Source organism: Salmo salar, chromosome 27, assembly GCF_965601325.2.
Source record: "Salmo salar chromosome 27, fSalSal1, whole genome shotgun sequence".
NCBI classification, from domain to species: Eukaryota; Metazoa; Chordata; class Actinopteri; order Salmoniformes; family Salmonidae; genus Salmo; species Salmo salar.
In genome coordinates, this window is record NC_138317.1 from 12,156,491 (window position 1) to 12,177,300 (window position 20,810).

At 42.8% G+C, this 20,810-nt stretch overlaps 3 protein-coding genes across 3 annotated transcripts in view; 2 read left to right on the top strand and 1 right to left on the bottom strand.

The window, feature by feature from the left end:
• vps52 (VPS52 subunit of GARP complex) lies at positions 1–11,382 on the top strand. Its single transcript, XM_014177288.3, has 19 exons — positions 1–307; positions 907–994; positions 1,166–1,218; positions 1,379–1,454; positions 1,570–1,637; positions 1,855–2,030; positions 2,219–2,369; positions 2,503–2,603; positions 2,728–2,860; positions 3,111–3,302; positions 3,726–3,881; positions 4,070–4,188; positions 5,510–5,633; positions 5,712–5,807; positions 5,930–6,037; positions 6,350–6,415; positions 6,540–6,651; positions 9,828–9,946; positions 10,207–11,382. Exons 1-19 carry the CDS (start codon positions 218–220, stop codon positions 10,351–10,353), a joined length of 2,175 nt encoding a protein of 724 aa, XP_014032763.1. The 5' UTR covers positions 1–217; the 3' UTR covers positions 10,354–11,382.
• Positions 11,059–14,969, bottom strand: LOC106588383 (uncharacterized). Its single transcript, XM_014177300.3, has 6 exons — positions 14,688–14,969; positions 13,372–13,415; positions 12,929–13,270; positions 12,576–12,845; positions 12,421–12,468; positions 11,059–12,278 (listed from the first exon to the last, which is right to left on the bottom strand). The coding sequence occupies exons 1-6, from the start codon at positions 14,714–14,716 to the stop codon at positions 12,196–12,198; spliced, it is 816 nt and encodes a 271-aa protein (XP_014032775.3). The 5' UTR covers positions 14,717–14,969; the 3' UTR covers positions 11,059–12,195.
• Positions 14,931–20,810, top strand: part of LOC106588384 (uncharacterized) — a 14,349-nt gene continuing 8,469 nt past the window's right edge. Inside the window, exons 1-2 of the mRNA XM_014177301.3 lie at positions 14,931–15,151; positions 15,612–15,950. Coding sequence (XP_014032776.2) covers positions 15,118–15,151; positions 15,612–15,950 — 373 coding nt within the window. The 5' untranslated portion in view covers positions 14,931–15,117. The remainder of the gene's footprint in view (positions 15,152–15,611; positions 15,951–20,810) is intronic.

The window sequence follows — 20,810 nt, forward strand, 5'->3', positions numbered from 1 at the left end:
ATACAATATTTAAAAGATAGGTTTTAAAACAATATACCAATAAATAAAATATACATTACCTTTAAGATTGTGTATATTTGTCTAATAATTATATTCAACATACATTTATTTTGCAACTAATTTCAAAATGATCTTGACTTATTGTTTTTCCTCACGTATCCCGGGGACATTGGGGAAGAGCACACTACCTTTGTAGTTTTTCTTTGGTTTGGAAGCTATGGCGGATAGAGCAGTGACTGCTGCTATGTCCGATGTAAACACAACTGTCACCTCAACGGCGAATTCCATGGCATATTTACAAGATGAGGTAACGTTAGCTAATGATTTTGGCATACCATATATGTTTATGGTAACTTGACTGTTCGACTTCTATTGCTCTCGGTGTTCATTACATTGACAACACCAGCACAATTTGCGTAGCTAACGAACTAGATCGTCTGATCTGTCTAGTTAGCCAAGCTACTGTTATCTATCTCTAACCAGCTACATTTCTGATGATGTACATTACCTGTGGTGTTTGCTGTCGTCGTCGTCGTCTGCATCATTCAGAGATGCAAGGCTAGCTAGCCAGTCACTGATTTATTGCTATTATGTTTAAAGCTATGGTCCAGGGCGTCGTTCCTGCACCGGAGCTAGTAAGTTACCTGCTAAGATGACCCATACCTCAGAAGTCCCCATTGGCCCCAAGTCAGAGTAGACCAGAGCCCTAGACTTTTTATGGGCCAGGCCTCAGAGGTGGAAAAATATAAAACAACTGTCTAAAACCTGCAATTGAAAAGGCCTATTTAAGTAGCTAGCGAAGTCTTTACTCTTATCAATGGAGTAGCTAGCTAGCTAATTGAATTGTTATGTCTTCCTTTACAAAGTACATCAAAGCCATGTAAATTTACTGTCATTCTTCAACAGATGAAGCCTGACACAGATGCCATGGCCCCTCTCAACCTGGGTGACTTGGACTTGACCACGGATGAGTTCATCTTGGATGAGGTGGACAGTAAGTCCTTCAGCATTATTGTCTTTTCGATGAAGTAATGGTCATATCATCTGGTAAAAAAAATTCTTAGCCAAATAGTAATTTAGCTAATTAGTTCAGTGTCTTGGATGAATGTAAGAACGGACCTTTATGGAGATTAAACTAGCTACTTTCCTTTACTTCACCCACCAGTTCACATACAGGCTAATCTTGAAGATGACTTGGTGAAGGAGGCACTGAAAACGGTAAGATCATGGTACCACGGCTGCACCATGCATGGTCCTGAACATCAACACATTTCAGTTTCAATTTTATTTTCGGTTAGTTTTCATTTTATAGATTGTATGTAAGGCTACGTTCCATCAACGGATGGTTTCCTTTCATCTGAATCTCTGTTTCTTTCAGGGAGTTGACCTCCGGCAATACTCTAAACAAGTGGAGGATGAACTCCAACGGATTGAACAAGCTTCCATCAAAGACTGTATCCATTAATGTCTTGAATGATTGTGTGAAAGAATTAGTGCTTTATTTATGGTCTTTCCTGATAGATACAGTAGTTCACCCTGATAGGTCATCTTTGACCAAGCTTGTGTCAGATATCAAGGAGAGCCAGAATATTGCCTCTCTGCACAACCAGATCACAGCCTGTGACTCCATACTGGAGGTGAGTGGATGATTTCCTCAATCAAAAGTGTATCAAGTGGCTTCAGAAGTCCATAAGTCCATTCTAAACGGTTGTTTGAAAGAATGCTTTTGCAATTCCCTGGCAAAAATATGTAACGAAAGCCATTGACAAATCTATTTTCTCCCCCCTTCTTTCTTGCTCTCTCTCTACCGCCCTGTCTCCCTCTAATCCCCACCTTTCCCCTCTCCCTCTCCAGCGAATGGAGGGCATGCTGAGCGGCTTCCAGAGTGACCTCTCGTCCATCAGCAGTGAGATCCAGACTCTGCAGCAGCAGTCGGTCAGCATGAACATGCGGCTGAAGAACAGGCAGGCCGTCCGCAGCCACCTCAGCCAACTGGTGGATGAGCTGGTGGTGCCCGGAGCTATGATCCAGTAAGGGAGTGTGTGTTTTATACAGATTTGTAACAATACATGTACCTGTATAGTTTTAATGGGAGAGCACATGTCATATTGATGCCTGCAACGAGAAATGTACTTGATGGTCTCTATGATGTTGTAAGTGTTCCTGCGGGTAAGCGTGTGTTCTAACAACTGTTCCCCACGTGTTGTCCGGTCTGCAGGGTAATCCTGGAGAGCCCGGTGACAGAGCAAGAGTTCCTTGAGCAGCTCCATGAGCTCAACAACAAGATCAACTTTGCCAAAGAGCTCAGCTTCAGGGAGACTTTGGCCTGCTCTGACATCCAGGACATTGTGGACCGCCTCAAAATCAAGGTGAAGATACAGGGAGGGAGAGAAATAGAATGGGATGGGAAGAGGAGAAGAAGATAAAAGCGAGGAATAATGGTGTGGAAGGTAACGGAGCAAAGATATTGGGTATAAAACTGGCTTTTATTTTGTTCCACAGGCTGTCACCAAGATCAGAGAATTTATCCTGCAGAAGATTTATTCCTTCAGAAAGCCCATGACCAACTATCAAATCCCTCAGAACACCCTCCTCAAGTACAGGTAATGATATAGGCTGATAACAGGCTTTAAAACCTTCCACATGTTTGGGTACCTTAAAACAGACTAAAAAGCACCACTACAATCATGTATCTACCAAAATCATAAATGTTTCTTTGTACTTTAGGTTTTTCTATCAGTTCCTCTTGGCAAACGAAAGGACAGTGGCCAAGGAAATCAGAGATGAGTATGTGGACACCATGAGTAAGATCTACTACAGTTACTTCAAGTCGTACAGCGGCAGGCTCCTCAAAGTACAGGTGAGCGAATGGCACAGGTGCTAAGGGAGTGAAGGAGTTAAAATGCCTTCTCTTGGTTTATAGGCTCAATACACAGTACCTTCATTTAGGTTGTCACTGTGAATTGTTCTGGAACAGCTTGCTGCTATAATGTACAGCAAGGGCTATGTTGTGTTTGATGGTACATTTTGAACAGTGTCGAGTATCATATCGGTCAAATTAGCTGATAATATTTTAATACTGTTCGCGTAACATCTTTCTCTGGTGACAGTATGAAGAGGTGGCAGACAAAGATGACTTGATGGGAGTGGAAGACACGGCCAAGAAAGGTTTCTTCTCCAAGCCCTCCCTGAAGAGCAGGAACACCATCTTCACCCTGGGCCAGCGGGGGACCGTGCTGAGCCCTGCCGAGCTGGAGGGGCCCATCCTCATCCCCCACACTGCCCAGAGAGGGGACTGCAGGGTGAGACCACTGGCAGCGCTGTGCCACCCAAATCAGACCCTCCAAACTATGCCATGTACTACTGCTCGACAGTAACAGACATTTTGAATGAAATGAACCTACCTTTACTATAAGATGTTAAGCACTACTCTGAAATCATGTGAACATGCATAGAGTATAAGGTTGTGAGGTGAAGACACAAAGCCAACCCTAAACATCTAGATATCGTTAAGCTGTACTGCTCCAAAAGACCTGTGCTTCTCTCACTACCTTCTTGTCACCACACACACACACATCTTAAAGGAATGCACAACGTTAGAACTCAGACCACAGATTGACAGTTAAACGCAATGCTTCGCAGAAAAGAATGTAGACTCCAGTTCTAATATTAACATTGATGTAGATGATCAAGTCACCCAACCAGCCTTCTTCGTCCTCTCTCAGTATCCCTATGAGACGCTGTTCCGCAGTCAGCACTACGCCCTCTTGGACAACGGCTGTCGAGAGTTCCTCTTCCTGTCTGACTTCTTCATGGTGGCTGGAAATTCTGCGCTGGACCTCTTCAACAGCGTCATGGGAAAGACGCTCAGCTTGTTCCTGGTACGATACGACTTTTCACCAAAGCATTGCTGTAAAAGAAATGGTAAAGCCATAACACAGCGTTTTAACAGTGGAGGCCTTCTTTCTGTGAAATGATCATGATGATGGTCTCTTATGATATGACTAACTCTTTCGCTAACGTACCTATACCCACCTTTCCCTCTCATCCTCTTTTCTTTCCCCTGCAGAAGAGCATGTCCACCTATGTGTCGGACTGCTACGACAGCATCGCCGTGTTCCTGTGTATCCACATCATCCTGCGTTTCAGAGCAATCACAAACAAGAGGACCATCCCAGCCTTGGACAAGTTAGTAGTACTCCATCAGCGCAAAAACTCCATACACTTTTAACTTGGAGCATAATGCTATAGACTTATCCTATTTCCTGCAGTATGCTATACACTCACCGGACAGTTTATTAGGTACCCCGGTCACGAAAATGGATCGCTCCTGAAGACAGTGAGCCACGTGGCCGTGGCTTGCTATATAAAGCAGGCATACAGGAATCGAGGCATTCAGTTACTGTTTGATTGAACATTAGAATGGGCAAAACGAGTGACCTAAGCGACTTTGAGCGTGGTATGATCGTCGGTGGCAAGCGCGCCCGATCCATTATCTTAGAAACGGCTGCCCTCCTGGGCTTTTCACTAACGACAGTGTCTAGGGTTTACCGAGAATGGTGCGACAAACAAAAAATATCTAGTTAGCGGCAGTCCTGTGGACGAAAACAGCTTGTTGACGAGAGTGGTCGAAAGGGAATGGCAAGAATCGTGCAAGCTAACAGGCCACAAACATACATAACGGCACAGCACAACAGTGGTGTGCAGAACGGCATCACAGAACGCACAACTCGATCCTTGTCACAGATGGGCTACTGCAGCAGACGACCACACTGGGTTCCACTCATATCAGCTAAAAACGAGAAGCAGCGGCTCCAGTGGGCACGCAATCACCAACACTGGACAATTGAGGAGTGGAAAAACATTGCCTGGTCCGACGAATCCCGGTTCGTGTTGCGTCATGCTGATGGCAGAGTCAGGATTTGGCGTAAGCAGCATGAGTCCATGGACCCATCCTGCCTGGTACAGGCTGGTGGCGGTAGTGTACTGGTGTGGGATTTTTTTCCTGGCATGTGTTAGGTCCCTTGTAGAATCCACCCCCCGAAGAATTCAAGCTGTTCTGGAGGCAAAGGGTGGTCCGACCCGGTACTAGATGGATGTAACTAATAAACTGTCCTGTGAGTGTATATGCTATAAGTAAAGGGAAAGTCCAAATTGTTAACTTATGATACAGTAGTCTTTTTACTGTATGTACTGTAAAATGTAACGTTTTGGGCCTGACATGCTAATGTAATTTGTTTCATGAAAATGGTCCTGAGTGGCTCGGTTGGTAGAGCATGGCGCTTGCAATGTCAGGGTTGTGGGTTCAATTCCCACGGGGAACCAGTACAAAAAGTATGAAAATGTATGCACTCACTACTTTACGCCATCTGCTAAACAACTAAAATGTCAAATGAAAATCACATATTGACGTCAATGGATTTGATACAGATTTGTTCAATGAAAACACACATCTTAACTCAGAATCCACCCTTGATGCTTATGTAATTGTTTCTCCATGGGTTGCCAGGTACTGGGATGCGGTGCTGGAACTGCTGTGGCCCAGGTTTGAGCTTATCCTGGAGATGAACATTCAGAGCATCCGCAACACGGATCCGCAAAAACTGGGCGTGCTGGACACCAGACCACACTATGTATGAATACACACACAGGTGTTTTATGTATCAATATCTAATAATACCAGACAATAGTTGACACCAGTTGTGTTTCAGATCACACGCAGATATGCAGAGTTCTCTTCTGCCATAGTCAGCATCAACCAGACATTCACCAGCGAGCGAACCCACACCCTCCTTGGCCAACTGCAGGTACACAACTAAACAATAGTAAAAACAGTACAACAGTATAAATAGTGGGGATCCTACAATAAGCATAAACATTTGATATAGTGCTTTGTGTGATTTGATATAGCTAACACTGGTATTTTCAGGTTGAAGTGGAGAACTTTGTCCTGAAGATGGCTGCAGAGTTCCCTTCACGTAGGGACCAGCTCATCTTCCTCATCAACAACTACGACATGATGCTCAGTGTACTCATGGTGAGAATAACACAAGTTTAAAACCATAAACATGAACGATTCACTTATTTACCCACCTGAAATGATTCCTTCATTCAGTCATTTACATTAAAATGTTAGTCATTTAGCAGACTCTCTTATCCAGAGTGACTTACAGGAGCAATTAGGTGCCTTGCTCAAGGGTACATCAGTAGATTTTTCACCCCGTCGGCTCTGGGATTCGAACCAGCGACCTTTGGGTTACTGGGCCAACGCTCTTAACCGCTAGGCTATGTCTTGTGAATATACAGAATTGAAAGATGTCATGTTTTCCTCTCTTTCTCCATATCATAGGAGAGGGCAGCCGATGACAGTAAAGAGGTTGAGGGCTTCCAACAGCTCCTCCAGGCCAGGAGCCAGGTAAACCTGCACAGGGATTCTGGGAAATTGAGTTTTGTCATGTGTGCCAGATTCACAGATAGTCAGTTTACTCAAAGTATTTACTCCAATGAAATGTTACCCTCTTTCTTTCTCCTTTCATCAGGAGTTTATTGAGGAGATTCTGTCCTCTCCCTTTGGTGGCATGATAGCATTTGTGAAGGAGAGCGAGGCGCTGACGGAGAAAGGGCAGCTGGATAGACTAAAGAATGACGAAGGTGAGTATAGTGAAAAGATGCAGACCCTTTTATAATGGAATTGTTTGCCGAATGTTTTCATGATTATACAGTTGAAGTCGGAAGTTTACATACACTTAGTTTGGAGTCATTAAAACTAAAACTAGTTTTTCAACCACTCCACAAATTTCTTGTTAACAAACTATAGTTTTGGCAAGTCGGTTAGGACATCTATTTTGTGCATGACACAAGTAATTTTTCCAACAATTGTTTACAGACAGATTATTTCATTTATAATTCATTGTATCACAATTCCAGTGGGTCAGAAGTTTACATACGCTAAGTTGACTGTGCCTTTAAACAGCTTGGAAAATTCCAGCAAATTATCTCATGCTTTAGAAGCTTCTGAAGGGCTTATTGACATCAATTGAGTAAATTGGAGGTGTACCTGTGGATGTATTTCAAAGGCCTGCCTACCTTCAAACACAGTGCCTCTTTGCTTGACATCATGGGGAAATCAAAAGAAATCAGCCAAGACCTCAGGGGGAAAAAATGGTAGAACTCCACAAGTCTGGTTCATCCTTGGGAGCAATTTCCAAACACCTGAAGGTACCACGTTCATCTGTACAAACAATAGTACGCAAGTATAAACACCATGGGACCACGCAGCCGTCATACCGCTCAGGAAGGAGAAGCGTTCTGTCTCCTAGAGATGAACGTCCTTTGGTGCGAAAAGTGCAAATCAAACCCAGAACAACAGCAAAGGACCTTGTGAAGATGCTGGAGGAAACCGGTACAAAAGCATCTATATCCACAGTAAAACGAGTCCTATATCGACATAACCTGAAAGGCCGCTCAGCAAGGAAGAAGCCACCGCTCCAAAACCACCATAAAAAAGCCAGACTACGGTTTGCAACTGCACATGGGGACAAAGATTGTACTTTTTGGAGAAATGTCCTCTGGTTTGATGAAACAAAAATAGAACTGTTTGGCCATAATGACCATCGTTATGTTTGGAGGAAAAAGGGGGAGGCTTGCAAGCCGAAGAACACCATCCCAACCGTGAAGCACGGGGGTGTCAGCATCATGTTGTGGGGGTACTTTGCTGCAGGAGGGACTGGTGCACTTCACAAAATAGATGGCATCACGAGGAAGGAAAATGATGTGGATATATTGAAGCAACATCTCAAGACATCAGTCAGGAAGTTAAAGCTTGGTCGCAAATGGCTCTTCCAAATGGACAATGACCCCAAGCATACTTCCAAAGTTGTGGCAAAATGGCTTAAGGAGAACAAAGTCAAGGTATTGGAGTGGCCATCACAAAGCCCTGACCTCAATCCTATAGAAAATGTGTGGGCAGAACTGAAAAAGCGTGTGCGAGAAAGGAGGCCTGCAAATCTGACTCCGTTACACCATCTCTGTCAGGAGGAATGGGCCAAAATTCACCCAACTTATTGTGGGAAGCTTGTGGAAGGCTACCTGATACGTTTGACCCAAGTTAAACAATTTATAGGCAATGCTACCAAATACTAATTGAGTGTATGTAAACTTCTGACCCACTGGGAATGTGATGAAAGAAATAAAAGCTGAAATAAATCACTCTCTACTATTATTCTGACATTTCACATTCTTAAAATAAAGTGGTGATCCTAACTGACCTAAGACAGGGAATTTTGACTAGGATTAAATGTCAGGAATTGTGAAAACCTGAGTTAAAATGTATTTGACTAAGGTGTATGTAAACTTCTGACTTCAACTGTACATATAATTGGTTATGTTTGTGATAGAGATCAATTTGTTTATGCAAATGCCTGTGCATTTACCAGGGCCAAGATATCCTGTGGTGTGACACAGGTTTCAATAATTAGACCTTTGTTATTCCTAATCTATATCATTGACTTTACTGCTGGGTCTTCTACAGTACTTCCCCTTCTCTTTGCTAATCATACTAATTTGATTTTATCACACAAGAATATTGATTCAGTAATTAATGAAACCACCTCAGGTATGGCCACATTTTCTGAATGGTTCCAGATAAATAAATAATCTTTAAATGTAAAAAAAAATCCTACTTAATTGTAAGAATAGGAAATATTGTAAAATAAGAGCCAGAATCTCAATTGGTGGGAATGAAATTGAACAAGTCACATCCAGTAGATTCCTCAGATCTATAATTGATGAAAAGTTATCCTGGAAAGATGATATTCAATTTGTCTGTTGCAAAGTACTGAAATCTGTACCAATATCTCATTTACTGTAATATTGTCTGGGCCAGTTCCTCCTACCTACACAAATTACTCATAACATTTTCAAGACTAGCCACCTCCTTTAATTACCTGGCTTTACGACATTAATTTACCTCAATTATGCACTTTCGTCTACAAATACTCATACCTCCCAGACAGTTTACCAAAACCCTTCATTGGATTCTTCCAGGTTCATACTGAAATCCATCTATATAACACAAGACACTGCGATAACCTTCACCCTCCCCATTGCCGCACCTCACATAGTACATTCTCTATCAGATACAGAGGTACCATACTCTGGAATTCTTATCTTCACATTGCCAAAGCATCATCATTCCTCAATAACTTCAAGTGACGACTGGGGGTCCGCCTGATGAACCAAACTACCCAATAACTCCCTCTATGTAGCCTAACTCTCACACTCACATGCGCACGCACACACACACACATTTATTTGTATACTGAGTATATCATGTACAATTATAATTAATATGCTTTGTTTAAGTGATTGAACACTTTTTTTTTTTTTTTTTACTTACATTTGTGATGTGGTTTTCATATCAGCCCTTTTGGGCTTCCAACCTCATCTGCACACTCTTTTTTTACCAGTTTTTATCGGTACTCTTTTGTCTTTCACTTCTTTTATTTGGTGCGAATAAATGAAACCTAAGACTGTGCCCGTTTCCTCGGTAACCTTCTCTTTACTTCTACTTTTCCTCTTGTCCTGACTCATTGTTTATTTACCTCTACTGTTTGGACCTTTTGTTTCTACTCTCCTGTGACACAGTTTGTTGTTTGACTTTCCACCATAACAATTGTCTTACATTTCTCCCACACCTTTTCACACCCATGCCTCCCATCTCGAAACGTATATTGTTTTCTTCGTCCCACTCCTTCCTTTCTTTCTTTCTTTCTTTCTTTCTTTCTTTCTTTCTTTCTTTCTTTCTTTCTTTCTTTCTTTCTTCTCAGTCCGGATCACCCAGCTGATCAGGGGTTTCTCCAGCACATGGAAACAGTCTGTGGAGGCTCTGAGTCAGGACGTCATGAGGTCCTTCACCAACTTCAAGAACGGCACTGGCATCATTCAGGTACTGCCCTCTGTGCTTTCTCTAACGGATGCACTGACCGAAAACACGTTCCAAACCAGTAATATGATTGTATGTAATTAAAGGCTATGTAGAACGTTTGCCCCTAGGGGTGCTCTTGAGCCAAAAGGGGCCCCTTAAATCGACAGAAATATGTAAAAAAATATATATTTAGGCAACCGTGAGCCACGGGCTGTTATTGTTTTTTTTCTTTCTCTGAAGCTTATTATTCAACTTTAGACTGCTGTCCTCCTATCCTCCAGGGGGCGCTCACTCAGCTGATCCAGTACTACCATGGCTTCCACAAGGTACTGTCCCAGCCTACCTTTCGCAGCCTGGCCGTGCGCTCTGAGCTCATCAACCTGCACCACCTCATGGTCGAAGTCAAGAAACACAAGCCCAACTTCTAACTGGACACTGCAAGAGTAGACTGAGCAATGATGTGATGGATTAAATGAAGGAGCTCAAAATCTGATATGGCCCGATTGGAAACAAGTGAAAGAGTATATCTCTTTGCTCGTGACATCACTCCACTGATTTAAAGACTGTATTGCCCGTGGGAACCTGTCGTTTGTGATTTTACCAACGTCAATGGGTAAGGTGTTGCGTAATAGTGCTACCTTTTCTTTCACGGGTGCTGGGTTCCTTGTTTTTTCAGGAGGGGATAAAGAGACAGAAATAGGATGAGGGAAGGTTCAGTGGTTATGGGGATTGACAGGAGAGATTATAGAAATCAAAGGCTGTCAGAAGAAACGGGGTAGATGGTCTATTCCATTCAGGGGTGCACAACTCGAGTTGCGCTTGTTTTGGCTTTCGTCTTATCACATAATTTAACAATTCCTGGTTCATGCGTGAACTCACCTGGTTTCCCAAGTATAATCCAGGCTGGTTAAAAGGCAAGGGCAAAAACCACCAAACACTGCGGCCCTCAGACCTGTGCACCCCTTGTTTATTATGAGTTTGAGAGGGAGGAGCAGGAAAGGGGAGGGATTGGCATCTCCTGGGCCCCTGTTGTGTTCTGATGTGTATACTGTAACTCTAGATGATAACATATTGGAATGTATTAATTTAAGTGTAATATACTCGCAAGGCTGTAAAGGACCATCACATGGCTGTCATTTTCAATGCTTTATTTAACATGAATTAAGATTACATTGCTGTAAAGGACCATCACATGGCTGTCATTTTCAATGCTTTATTTAACATAAATTAAGATTACATTGCTGTTATAAAATTCAACACCAAAAGAACTCACACTTTCATTTGATTGTATTATATACTTTTTTTTGTGTATATAATGCTAATACAATGTTGGTTCCATGGCTGTGCCCTTGCCCAGTCATGTGAAATCCCTAGATTAGGGCCTAATGAATTGATTTCAATTGATTGATTTCCTAATATGAACTGTAAATCAGTAAAATCGTTAATGGTTGCGTTTATATTTTTGTTCAGTGTATATATTACCATCATAGGAGTAATAGAATATTTACGAACACTGAACTTCCAAACTAAACATGGTGCTCTCAGGTTCTTTGTACAAATCAAACCCATTAAAGCTAGAATCCTTAAATGAAACAATAACAAAGCAGCCATCTGCCTGTGTTTTGGTAAAAGGATGAACCTGGAGAAATGGAACCACTCAAATCCGTAGACAGAGCTATGGAGCCAAGGACTGACCATCCATGATATCAACATTTCAGGTTTAACATTTGCATTCTTTACTAACATCGGAGCAAGACAAGCATGTATTTGGGGTTCTGATATATACGTTGCATTCTTCAAGAATGAATGGGTATATCATTCATTTAGCAACTAAGGATTCCAGCTTTAATGATGTGGAGTGAAGAAACAACGTTTTAGGATGATTTAAAGAGAACGAGTTCATTTCAACTTTTAATTGTTACTGAATTGGATTGACCCAAACTCTGTAGAACGAGAACTCAATGTGCGAGGGGTAAGCACTACGCCACTCTGATTGGCTTACATGGCCCAAGGGTGTCAGACTACATGTTGAATTGGGGAAGATGACCACCGCACACAACCAACCACACAGCAGGTGGTCCCTAACAACATACCAAGGTGACCACATGCGATAGAATGGCCACATGCTGCTTTCAGACAACCATCGGCCCAGTATGTCTTCCCTCTATGCCTATAGACCAAAAATCACTTTCAATGGATGAAAGCGCTTTTTAGTATAGGGGTTGGTTTATTTGGTTCTGGGAAACTAGAACCAAAAGGTTTAAACCTTGTTAGAGGAGCTGTTGAATCAGAGGACTGATCAGCAGGACAAAAACAATGAGCAGAGAGGAGGACCCGTAAACAGTCGATTTACCTAGAGAGACGGGAGAAGATGGAGAGAACGTGTTCAAAATGTACTATTATTGTCCATCAGTCTTCTACAGTGTCATGAACTTGGTATACTTGCCTTGAATAAGTCATCTCAATTATTTATTTAATTTACTTCAGTCTCTTACCAACAGGTTTGTCCTGGATGTGGATCATCTTTTGAAGTTTAGCAACTTCTGTGGGACACAAAATGTAAAATGTTAGCAGCGGCTGCACGTGTTTACAGATACATCACAAAAAATAAGCAACGTTTACGCATTAGCATTTGAGGCCATTTTATTACCTTCCACTTCGAGTTTCACAGTGCTCACTGAAAGCCCATGGGAATCCAACACTTTATAAGTCCCAGAGTTGTCCATCCTTAACCCTCTGAGGACCACCACCCCTTCAGCCTCCTCAAGATGACCCCTGTTGACCTTCTCGTCACCCCTCATCCACAGGACCTTCCACTCTGTGCTGTTCCTCCCTTGGAAGACCACTCTCATGGCCTGGGGAGTGTGGAGCTTCAGGTCCAGGTCTTCACCCATGCCCATTGACAGCTTGGACTTATGTTCTGGAGAGAATAAGGAGAGATGAGGCTAGCTAAATAAAACACAACTATTTCAGCTCAGGTCTGACCTGTAGATCTACCCTTACCATAGACTGAGAGTTGGACACTCTGGATGAACACCCTCCTTGTCCTGTCAACCACCATGAAGCTCTCGTAAAGCCCCACATCCCCAACCTGCACGTCGCGCAAGATCAGAGAGCAGTCGCCCTCCCAAAGCTTTTCCTCAGGTACCCTCAGCCGCCCCTCAAACTCGCTGGCCTGCCACCGTTGCTCCCCGTTTTGCTCAAACACGAGCGCATCAGGTGTCTGCCATAGGACGTGGCAAACTGGGAAGTTGTCTAGCTGGGACTTCCATTTGCAAGGAAGGATGGCTTGGCTTCCAACAGGGGAAGAGATGGAGACAGGGCCAGAGGGCAGGGAGGAGGAGGCTGTAGGAGAGAGATGGAACAAATGTCTAGAAAATCATATGAATTTTTGTTATGTTATTATGTACTCTATCCACAAGTTGTAATTGTTCATTTATACTCACCAACACAGCCCACAATCCACAGACAATGAAGATGTATAACATGTCTAAAAAAAAAGAAACGAAAGAGGAAGCAGGATAAGAGGATTTCATGAAATAAAAAAAATAGATACAGTACCAGTACCATGCAATTGTGTTCACTGTCCGTAGCTTATTTCTACCCATACCATAACCCCACCGCCACCATGGGGCACTCTGTTCACAATGTTGACATCAGAAAACCGCTCGCCCACACCATACACCTGGGCTGCGGTTGTGATTTCGGTCAGACGTACTGCCAAATTCTCGAAAACAACGTTTTTGGTAGAGAAATTTAAATTAAATTCTCAGGCAGCAGCTCTGGTGGACATTGCACGCTCCCAAAACACTTGAGACATCCGTGGCATTGCGTTGTGTGACAAAACTGCGGTCTTTTATTGTCCTCAGCAAAATGTTCAATTGTGTAATTATCATGCTCACTAACAGGGATGTAAACAAATGTGTGCACAACATTTGAGAGAAATAAGCTTTTTGTGCATATGAAACATTTCTGGGATATTTTATTCAGCTCATGAAACATGGGACCAACACTGTCAGCAGCATATCTGTATACACCTCCGCCACACCTTCATTTATGAAATGGGGGGTGAAAAACATGCTATTCCCATGCTTAAATTCAAGGTCAGAATAGCATAGAGAGAAAAGAGCATAAAAAGGGAATTATGTTCCATTTATGCGTGCATAACTCGGGTCGAAATTCACCCCTTGATGCACAGCCATATCATTATATCGTTATATTATTATATAATATCATTATGCAAAAACTGTTGTTAAACAAAAGCCACAATTACAAAAAAACGAAATATGTTTTACTTTCATATACTGCAAAATGATCTAAAATATTTGTAAAGTTTAAACCTCACTAGCATATTTGGCACTTGATGTGAAATGAGTTTCGTTTTCCCTCCTGTAGGCGTTTCCAAAATAGAACGATATAGTTTCAATTGCGTCTCTGTTGAGACTGGCTGTGAGCCCTGCTCTGAAAACGAAACTAGATGAATATTGCGGTGCTAAGGAACCATCCATCTCATCTAGTAAACAAACTTGTCCACACATGATGACATCCACCCAAAAATGCATACATCTCCTCGTTTAAATTAGTTGCACGACGTGAGCACATAGCCTAGCGCAGCACAGTGAATAAGAATAGTCAAGCAGTTAAACAGTATCAATCAGACTGCAGAAACAAATGCATTTTTTTTGTTTATTTCACTCTAAGAATTCTTTAGATTATTTGCTAAATAATATGCAAATTAAAATTAAATACGTGTGGCTCTTACCGGTCTCGGTCAATGCCATGCATTTTCATTGTAACAGACTAGCTAGTTGGTTGACTCCTAGAACTTCCAAGTTGTGAGTCCGAGCAGCAGCAGCAAGCAAGGCAATGCAAGCCCCAGCCGCGTCATCTGAGCTACCAGAAACGAAACCTATGGAAAAAATAGATGTACTAATTACAGAGTATTTCCATTTTAAGTATGGGGAACTTCGCAGGAAACACAACCTAAGTCAAAGCAAGCTACATTGTCCAAAACCGCAGCTCAGCCTCAGACGCAAACAATGTCAAATGTGGTGGTCTTTCTCGGGTACATAAGCATTTCCCCATTCAATCCATGACCATATACTGTACCATAGGCTTTATCTTTAGTACTTCATTAGGGTTGTCTAGTAGTGAATAGACTGTCATCTTCACAGGTGAAATATCGTGCGATTATGGGGAAATGTGTCTACCTGCAAATTTTATTTTGTAAGTATTTGATTGATGGTGAGACTGACTGACTGACTGACTGATTGATTGATTGATAGAAAGACAGACATGTAGGTACTGATGATAGATAGATAGATAGATAGATAGATAGATAGATAGATAGATAGATAGATAGATAGATAGATAGATAGATAGATAGATAGATAGATAGATAGATAGATAGATAGATAGATAGATGGATGGATGGATAGATAGATAGATAGATAGATAGAAAGCAGAGGACGCTAGTGGACGGGGCTTCACGAGGACGGGCTCATTGTAATGGCTGGAACGTAATTGACAGAACGGTGTCAATGTGTTTTCCATATGTTTGATACCATTTAATTTACTCCATTCCAGCCATTACGATGAGCACGTCCTCCTATAGAGTCTCCCACCAGCCGACACTGATAGATAGTTTGCAAATGGGTTTAATAAACTATTTAATGTTCTTTTCTAGATGTTTCTGGACTACACTTTCTGTCCGCATCACCTGTGGTCCATTTTGTTCAGGCTGGACAAAATGCTTCCCTGTCATGCAACCTCACAACCAGTAAAGAAATAATCTGGCTCCAAATGCGCTCAGAGGAACTTGTTATCCTTTTAACTGTTAACAAGGCATCACATTTTCTAAATACTTCAGCAGTTAATGAGGAAATCATGGGTCACTTTGACACAAAGGAAAACAACAGTTTGGAGATCATTGTGGTGACAGAAGCAGATTTGGGACTGTACTACTGTGCTGGTCGCTACCATGGGACAATGCGATTTGGAAAAGGCATCCGTCTGACTTTTGCAGGTATGTGGGTGGTCATCATTATATAGTCAAATATGTATTTGGCCCAGTCTAAGAAATGCATTAGCTTGTCTTTAGTGTACTGAATAGACACGTGTATAATGGGGTCTCAAAACCTTGCGTTACTTAGACAAATTCAGACAAAGGTCAGGTCCCCATGTGCACAGGGTATTCAGATATATAAAAATGATATGTTAGTACTGTATACTGAACAAAAATATAAACGCAACATGTAAAGTGTTGGTTTCATGAGCTAAAATAAAAATCCCAGACTTTTTCCATAAGCTTATTTCTCTCCAATTTTGTGCAGAAATTTGTTTACATCCCTGTTAGTGAGCATTTATCCTTTGCCAAGACAATCCATCCACCTGATAGGTGTGGCATATCAAGAAGCTGATTAAAGAGCATGATCATTACACAGGTGCACTTTGTGCTGAGGACAATAAAAGGCCACTAAAATGTGCAGTTTTGCCACACAACACAATGCCACAGATGTCTCAAGTTTTGAGGGAGCATGAAATTGGCATGCTGACTGAAGGAATGTCCACCAGAGCTGTTGCCAGAGAATGTAATGTTCATTTCTCTACCATAAGCCGCCTCCAATGTCACCTCACAACCTCAGACCACGTGTAACCACGCCAGCCCAGGACCTCCACATCCGGCTTCTTCACCTGCTGGATCGTCTGAGACCAGCCAAGCTGGGGCCAGTTGTACTGTTAGAGGGGCCAGTTACATTAGACGTTATTGTTGTCATATCGTTTTCTTCACTGCATTGCAGGCATTAGCAGGCAAAAGACCATGTTTATAATCATCATCGTTGCCACTGTCTAATAACGGATGTAAAAAAAGAACGATAGCAAACATTAGTTATGTAAAAATTATTTCATACTCCACAATTAGGGGGGCCACAAGGGGGTCCAAAATTGTTGTCACAGGGGCACAGGTGTCGCCCCCCCCCCCCCCCCCCCCCCCCAGAACCGCTAGTGCTCCATCATTCTTAAAGGGAAGAAGTTTGGAACCACCAAGACTCTTCCTAGAGCTGACTGCCCAGCCAATCGAAGCAATCGGGGGAGAAAGGCCTTGGTCAGGGAGGTGACCAAGAACCCGATGGTCACTCTGACAGAGCTCCAGAGTTCCTATGTGGAGATGGGAGAACCTTCCAGAAGGACAACCATCTCTGCAGCACTCCACCAATCAGGCCTTTATGGTAGAGTGGCCAGACGGAAGCCACTCCTCAGTAAAAGGCACATGATAGCCCGCTTGGAGTTTGCCAAAAGGCACCTAAAGACTCTCAGACCATGAGAAACACGATTCTCTGGTTTGATGAAACCAAGATTGAACTCTTTGGCCTGAATGCCAAGCGTCACGTCTGGAGGAAACTTGGCACCATCCCTACGGCAAAGGGATGTTTTTCAGCAGCAAGGACTGGAAGACTAGTCAGGATCGAGGGAAAGATGAACAGAGCAAAGTACAGAGAGAACCTGCTCCAGAGCTCTCAGGACCTCAGACTGGGGCGAAGGTTCACCTTCCAACAGGACAACAAACCGAAGCACATAGCCAAGACAATGCAGGAGTGGCGTCGGGACAAGTCTCTGAATGTCCTTGAGTGGCCCAGCCAGAGCCTGGACTTGAACCTGATCTCTGGGGAGACCTGAAAATAGCTGTGCAGCGACGCTCCTGATAAAATCTTTTATATGTTTAAAGAAAATGATTCAATAATTCTACCCTGAAACGTAACTAATTAGTAATTAGTTGTTTTTGTAGCATGTATAATGCATAATTAAAGTATTAAACATAAGTCCAACTAGGTTGGACTGGGAGGGAGATAAATGTGTGTATGTGTGTGCCGAAGAAAATACAGAGAACAATTAACACTGTGTTTGGCTTGACCTGGCTAGAACTCTGAGAAACTTATGATAGGACAGGGAGTACTTCTCAAGGTTTCTCTAATCTCGGGGGAATGGAAGCGCTGGGTAGTAATACACAGTGGTGAGAACTCTGGAGAAGCACACAACTCACCTACTATTTGTGTGTATGTACTGTATGTGCTGTCAAGGTTGGCTCAAGGAAGCAGGAGAGGCAGAGTCAAGCGCAGGAGACAGAAAATCCATGAATACACTTTTAATGAGCATCCACAATGTACGAACACGGTAGGGCAGGGCGCATACAAACAAATGCTCCAAAACCCCAGCTCAAACACTAAGCAGGGACGCAGCCCACAATAACCTCTGAGGCAAACAAAACACAGGCAGAGGGAAACACTCGTTCCTCAAACGACATAAGTCCTAACATAGAACAATCACGCACAAAACACAAACCTACCTAGCTAGACTAAATAACCCCCCCCCCCCCCCCCCCCCCCCCCACCAACAACTAATACAAAACAGGTGCGTGCCTAACCTAGACCTAACCAACAGAAAGTGAAACAGAGGATCGGTGGCAGCTAGTGAGGCCGGCGACGGAGGGGCGTCACCTTCCGTCGGTGTCGTGACATGTGCATAGGATATCTACTGTTTGTGTGGATGTATGTGCGTAGGTAGGAAGTGAACTATAAAATGGATATCTTTGTATAATGAACTTCAGAGTACCCTCGTGAATAAACATTTTGACTATTGTAAGCTGGGACTCTCGTCTGTTTCATTCATTCAACCAGAATCTTACAAACTCTGGGTTGCAGACTGAGTAGATTAATTGAAGTTTATGAACATTGATAACGAAATTCACATAACAGATCCCCATCCAACCTGACAGAGCTTGAGAGGATCTGCAGAAAATAATGGAAGAAACTCCACAAATACACGTGTGCCAAGCTTGTAGCGTCATACCCAAGAAGACTCAAGGCTGTAATCACTGCCAAAGGTGCTTCAAACAAAGTACTGAGTAAAGGGTCTGAATACTTCTGTAAATGTGATATTTCAGTTTTTTATTCTTTACACATTTGTAAATGTAAATTGCTTTGTCATTATGGGGTATTGTGTGTAGATGTATTAACAAAAAAAGGAACCTTTTTTAATTAGTCAAGTCAGATTGATCAGGGGAAAATACAATTTAATCAATTTTAGAATAAGGCTGTAGCGTAACAAAATGTGGAAAAATGAAAGAGGTCTTTACCCCAGAAATTGTTAGCCCAGAAAACCTTAAGTGTTATTACATACAGCCGGGAAGAACTATTAGATATCAGAGAGACGTCAACTTACCAGCACAACCAGCACTACTACTAGGAATACAACTTTTCCAAAGCAGATCCTTTGTCTGCACCTCCCAGGGCATTTGAACTGATTCCAGAGGCCGACCCAAAACAACGTCACTGGAGAAGAGGGAGCCGAAGCGGTCTTCTAGTGAGCCATTGGAGGCATGCACACCACCCACCGCTTCCGAGTATATTACTTGCTAATGTCCAGTCCCTAGTTAACAAAGTCAATGAAATCAGGGCAAGAGTTGCTTTCCGAAGAGATATCTGGGATTGTAACATACTCTGTTTCACAGAAACATGGCTAGCTTGGGATATGCTGTCGGAGTCGGTACAGCCAACGGGATTTTCAGTGCATCGCGCTGACAGGAATAAACATTTCTCCGGTAAGAAGAAGGGCAGGGGTGTATGTTTCTTGATTAACGACTCGGGGTGTAATCATAAACAACATACAGGAACTCAAGTCCTTTTGTTCACCTGACCGAGAATTCCTCACAATCAAATGCCGACCTTATTATCTCCCAAGAGAACTCTCCTCGGTTATTGTCACAGCAGTGTATATCCCCCCTCAAGCGATACAAAGACGGCCCTCAAGGAACTTCACTGGACTTTATGCAAACTGGAAACCATATATCCTGAGGCTGCATTTATTGTAGCTGGGGATTTTAACAAAGCTAAATTGAGAACAAGGCTACCTAAATTCTATCAGCATATCAAATGCAGTTCACGAGCGAGTAACACGCTCGACCATTGCTACTCTAACTTCGGTGATGCATACAAGGCCCTCCCCCACCCTCCTTTTGGCAAATCTGACCATGACTCCATTTTGTTGCTCCCTTCCTATAGGCAGAAACTAAATCAGGAAGCGCCTGTACTTAGGTCTATCCAATGCTGGTCTGACCAATCAGATTCCACGCTTCGAGATTGTTTTGATCACGTGGACTGGGATATGTTCCGGGTAGCCTCAGAGAATAACATTGATGTATACGCTGACTCGGTGAGCGAGTTTATAAGGAAGTGTGTAGGAGATGTTGTACCCACTGTGACAATTAAAACCTTCCCTAACCAGAAACCGTGGATGAATGGCAGCATTCGCGCTAAACTGAAATCACGTTCCACCGCATTTAATCATGGCAAGGTGACTGGGAATATGGCTGAATACAAACAGTGTAGTTATTCCCTCCGTAAGGCAATCAAACAAGCAAAGTGTCAGTATAGAGACAAAGTAGAGTCGCAATTCAACGGCTCAAACACAAGACGTATGTGGCAGGGTCTACAGACAATCATGGATTACAAACAGAACACCAGCCCCGTCGCGGACATTGACATCCTGCTTCCAGACAAACTAAACACCTTCTTTGCCCACTTTGAGGACAATACAGTGCCACCGACGCGGCCCACTACCAAAGACGGTGTGCTGTCCTCCGTGGCCAACGTGAGTAAAACATGTAAACGTGTTAACCCTCGCAATGCCTCAGAGCATACGCAGACCAGCTGGCTGGTGTGTTTACGGACATATTCAATCAATCCCTATCCCAGTCTGCTGTCCCCATATGCTTTAAGATGGCCACCATTGTTCCTGTTCCCAAGAAAGCAAAGGTAACTGAACTAAATCACTATTGCCCCGTAGCTCTCACTTTTGTCATTATGAAGTGCTTTGAGAGACTAGTCAA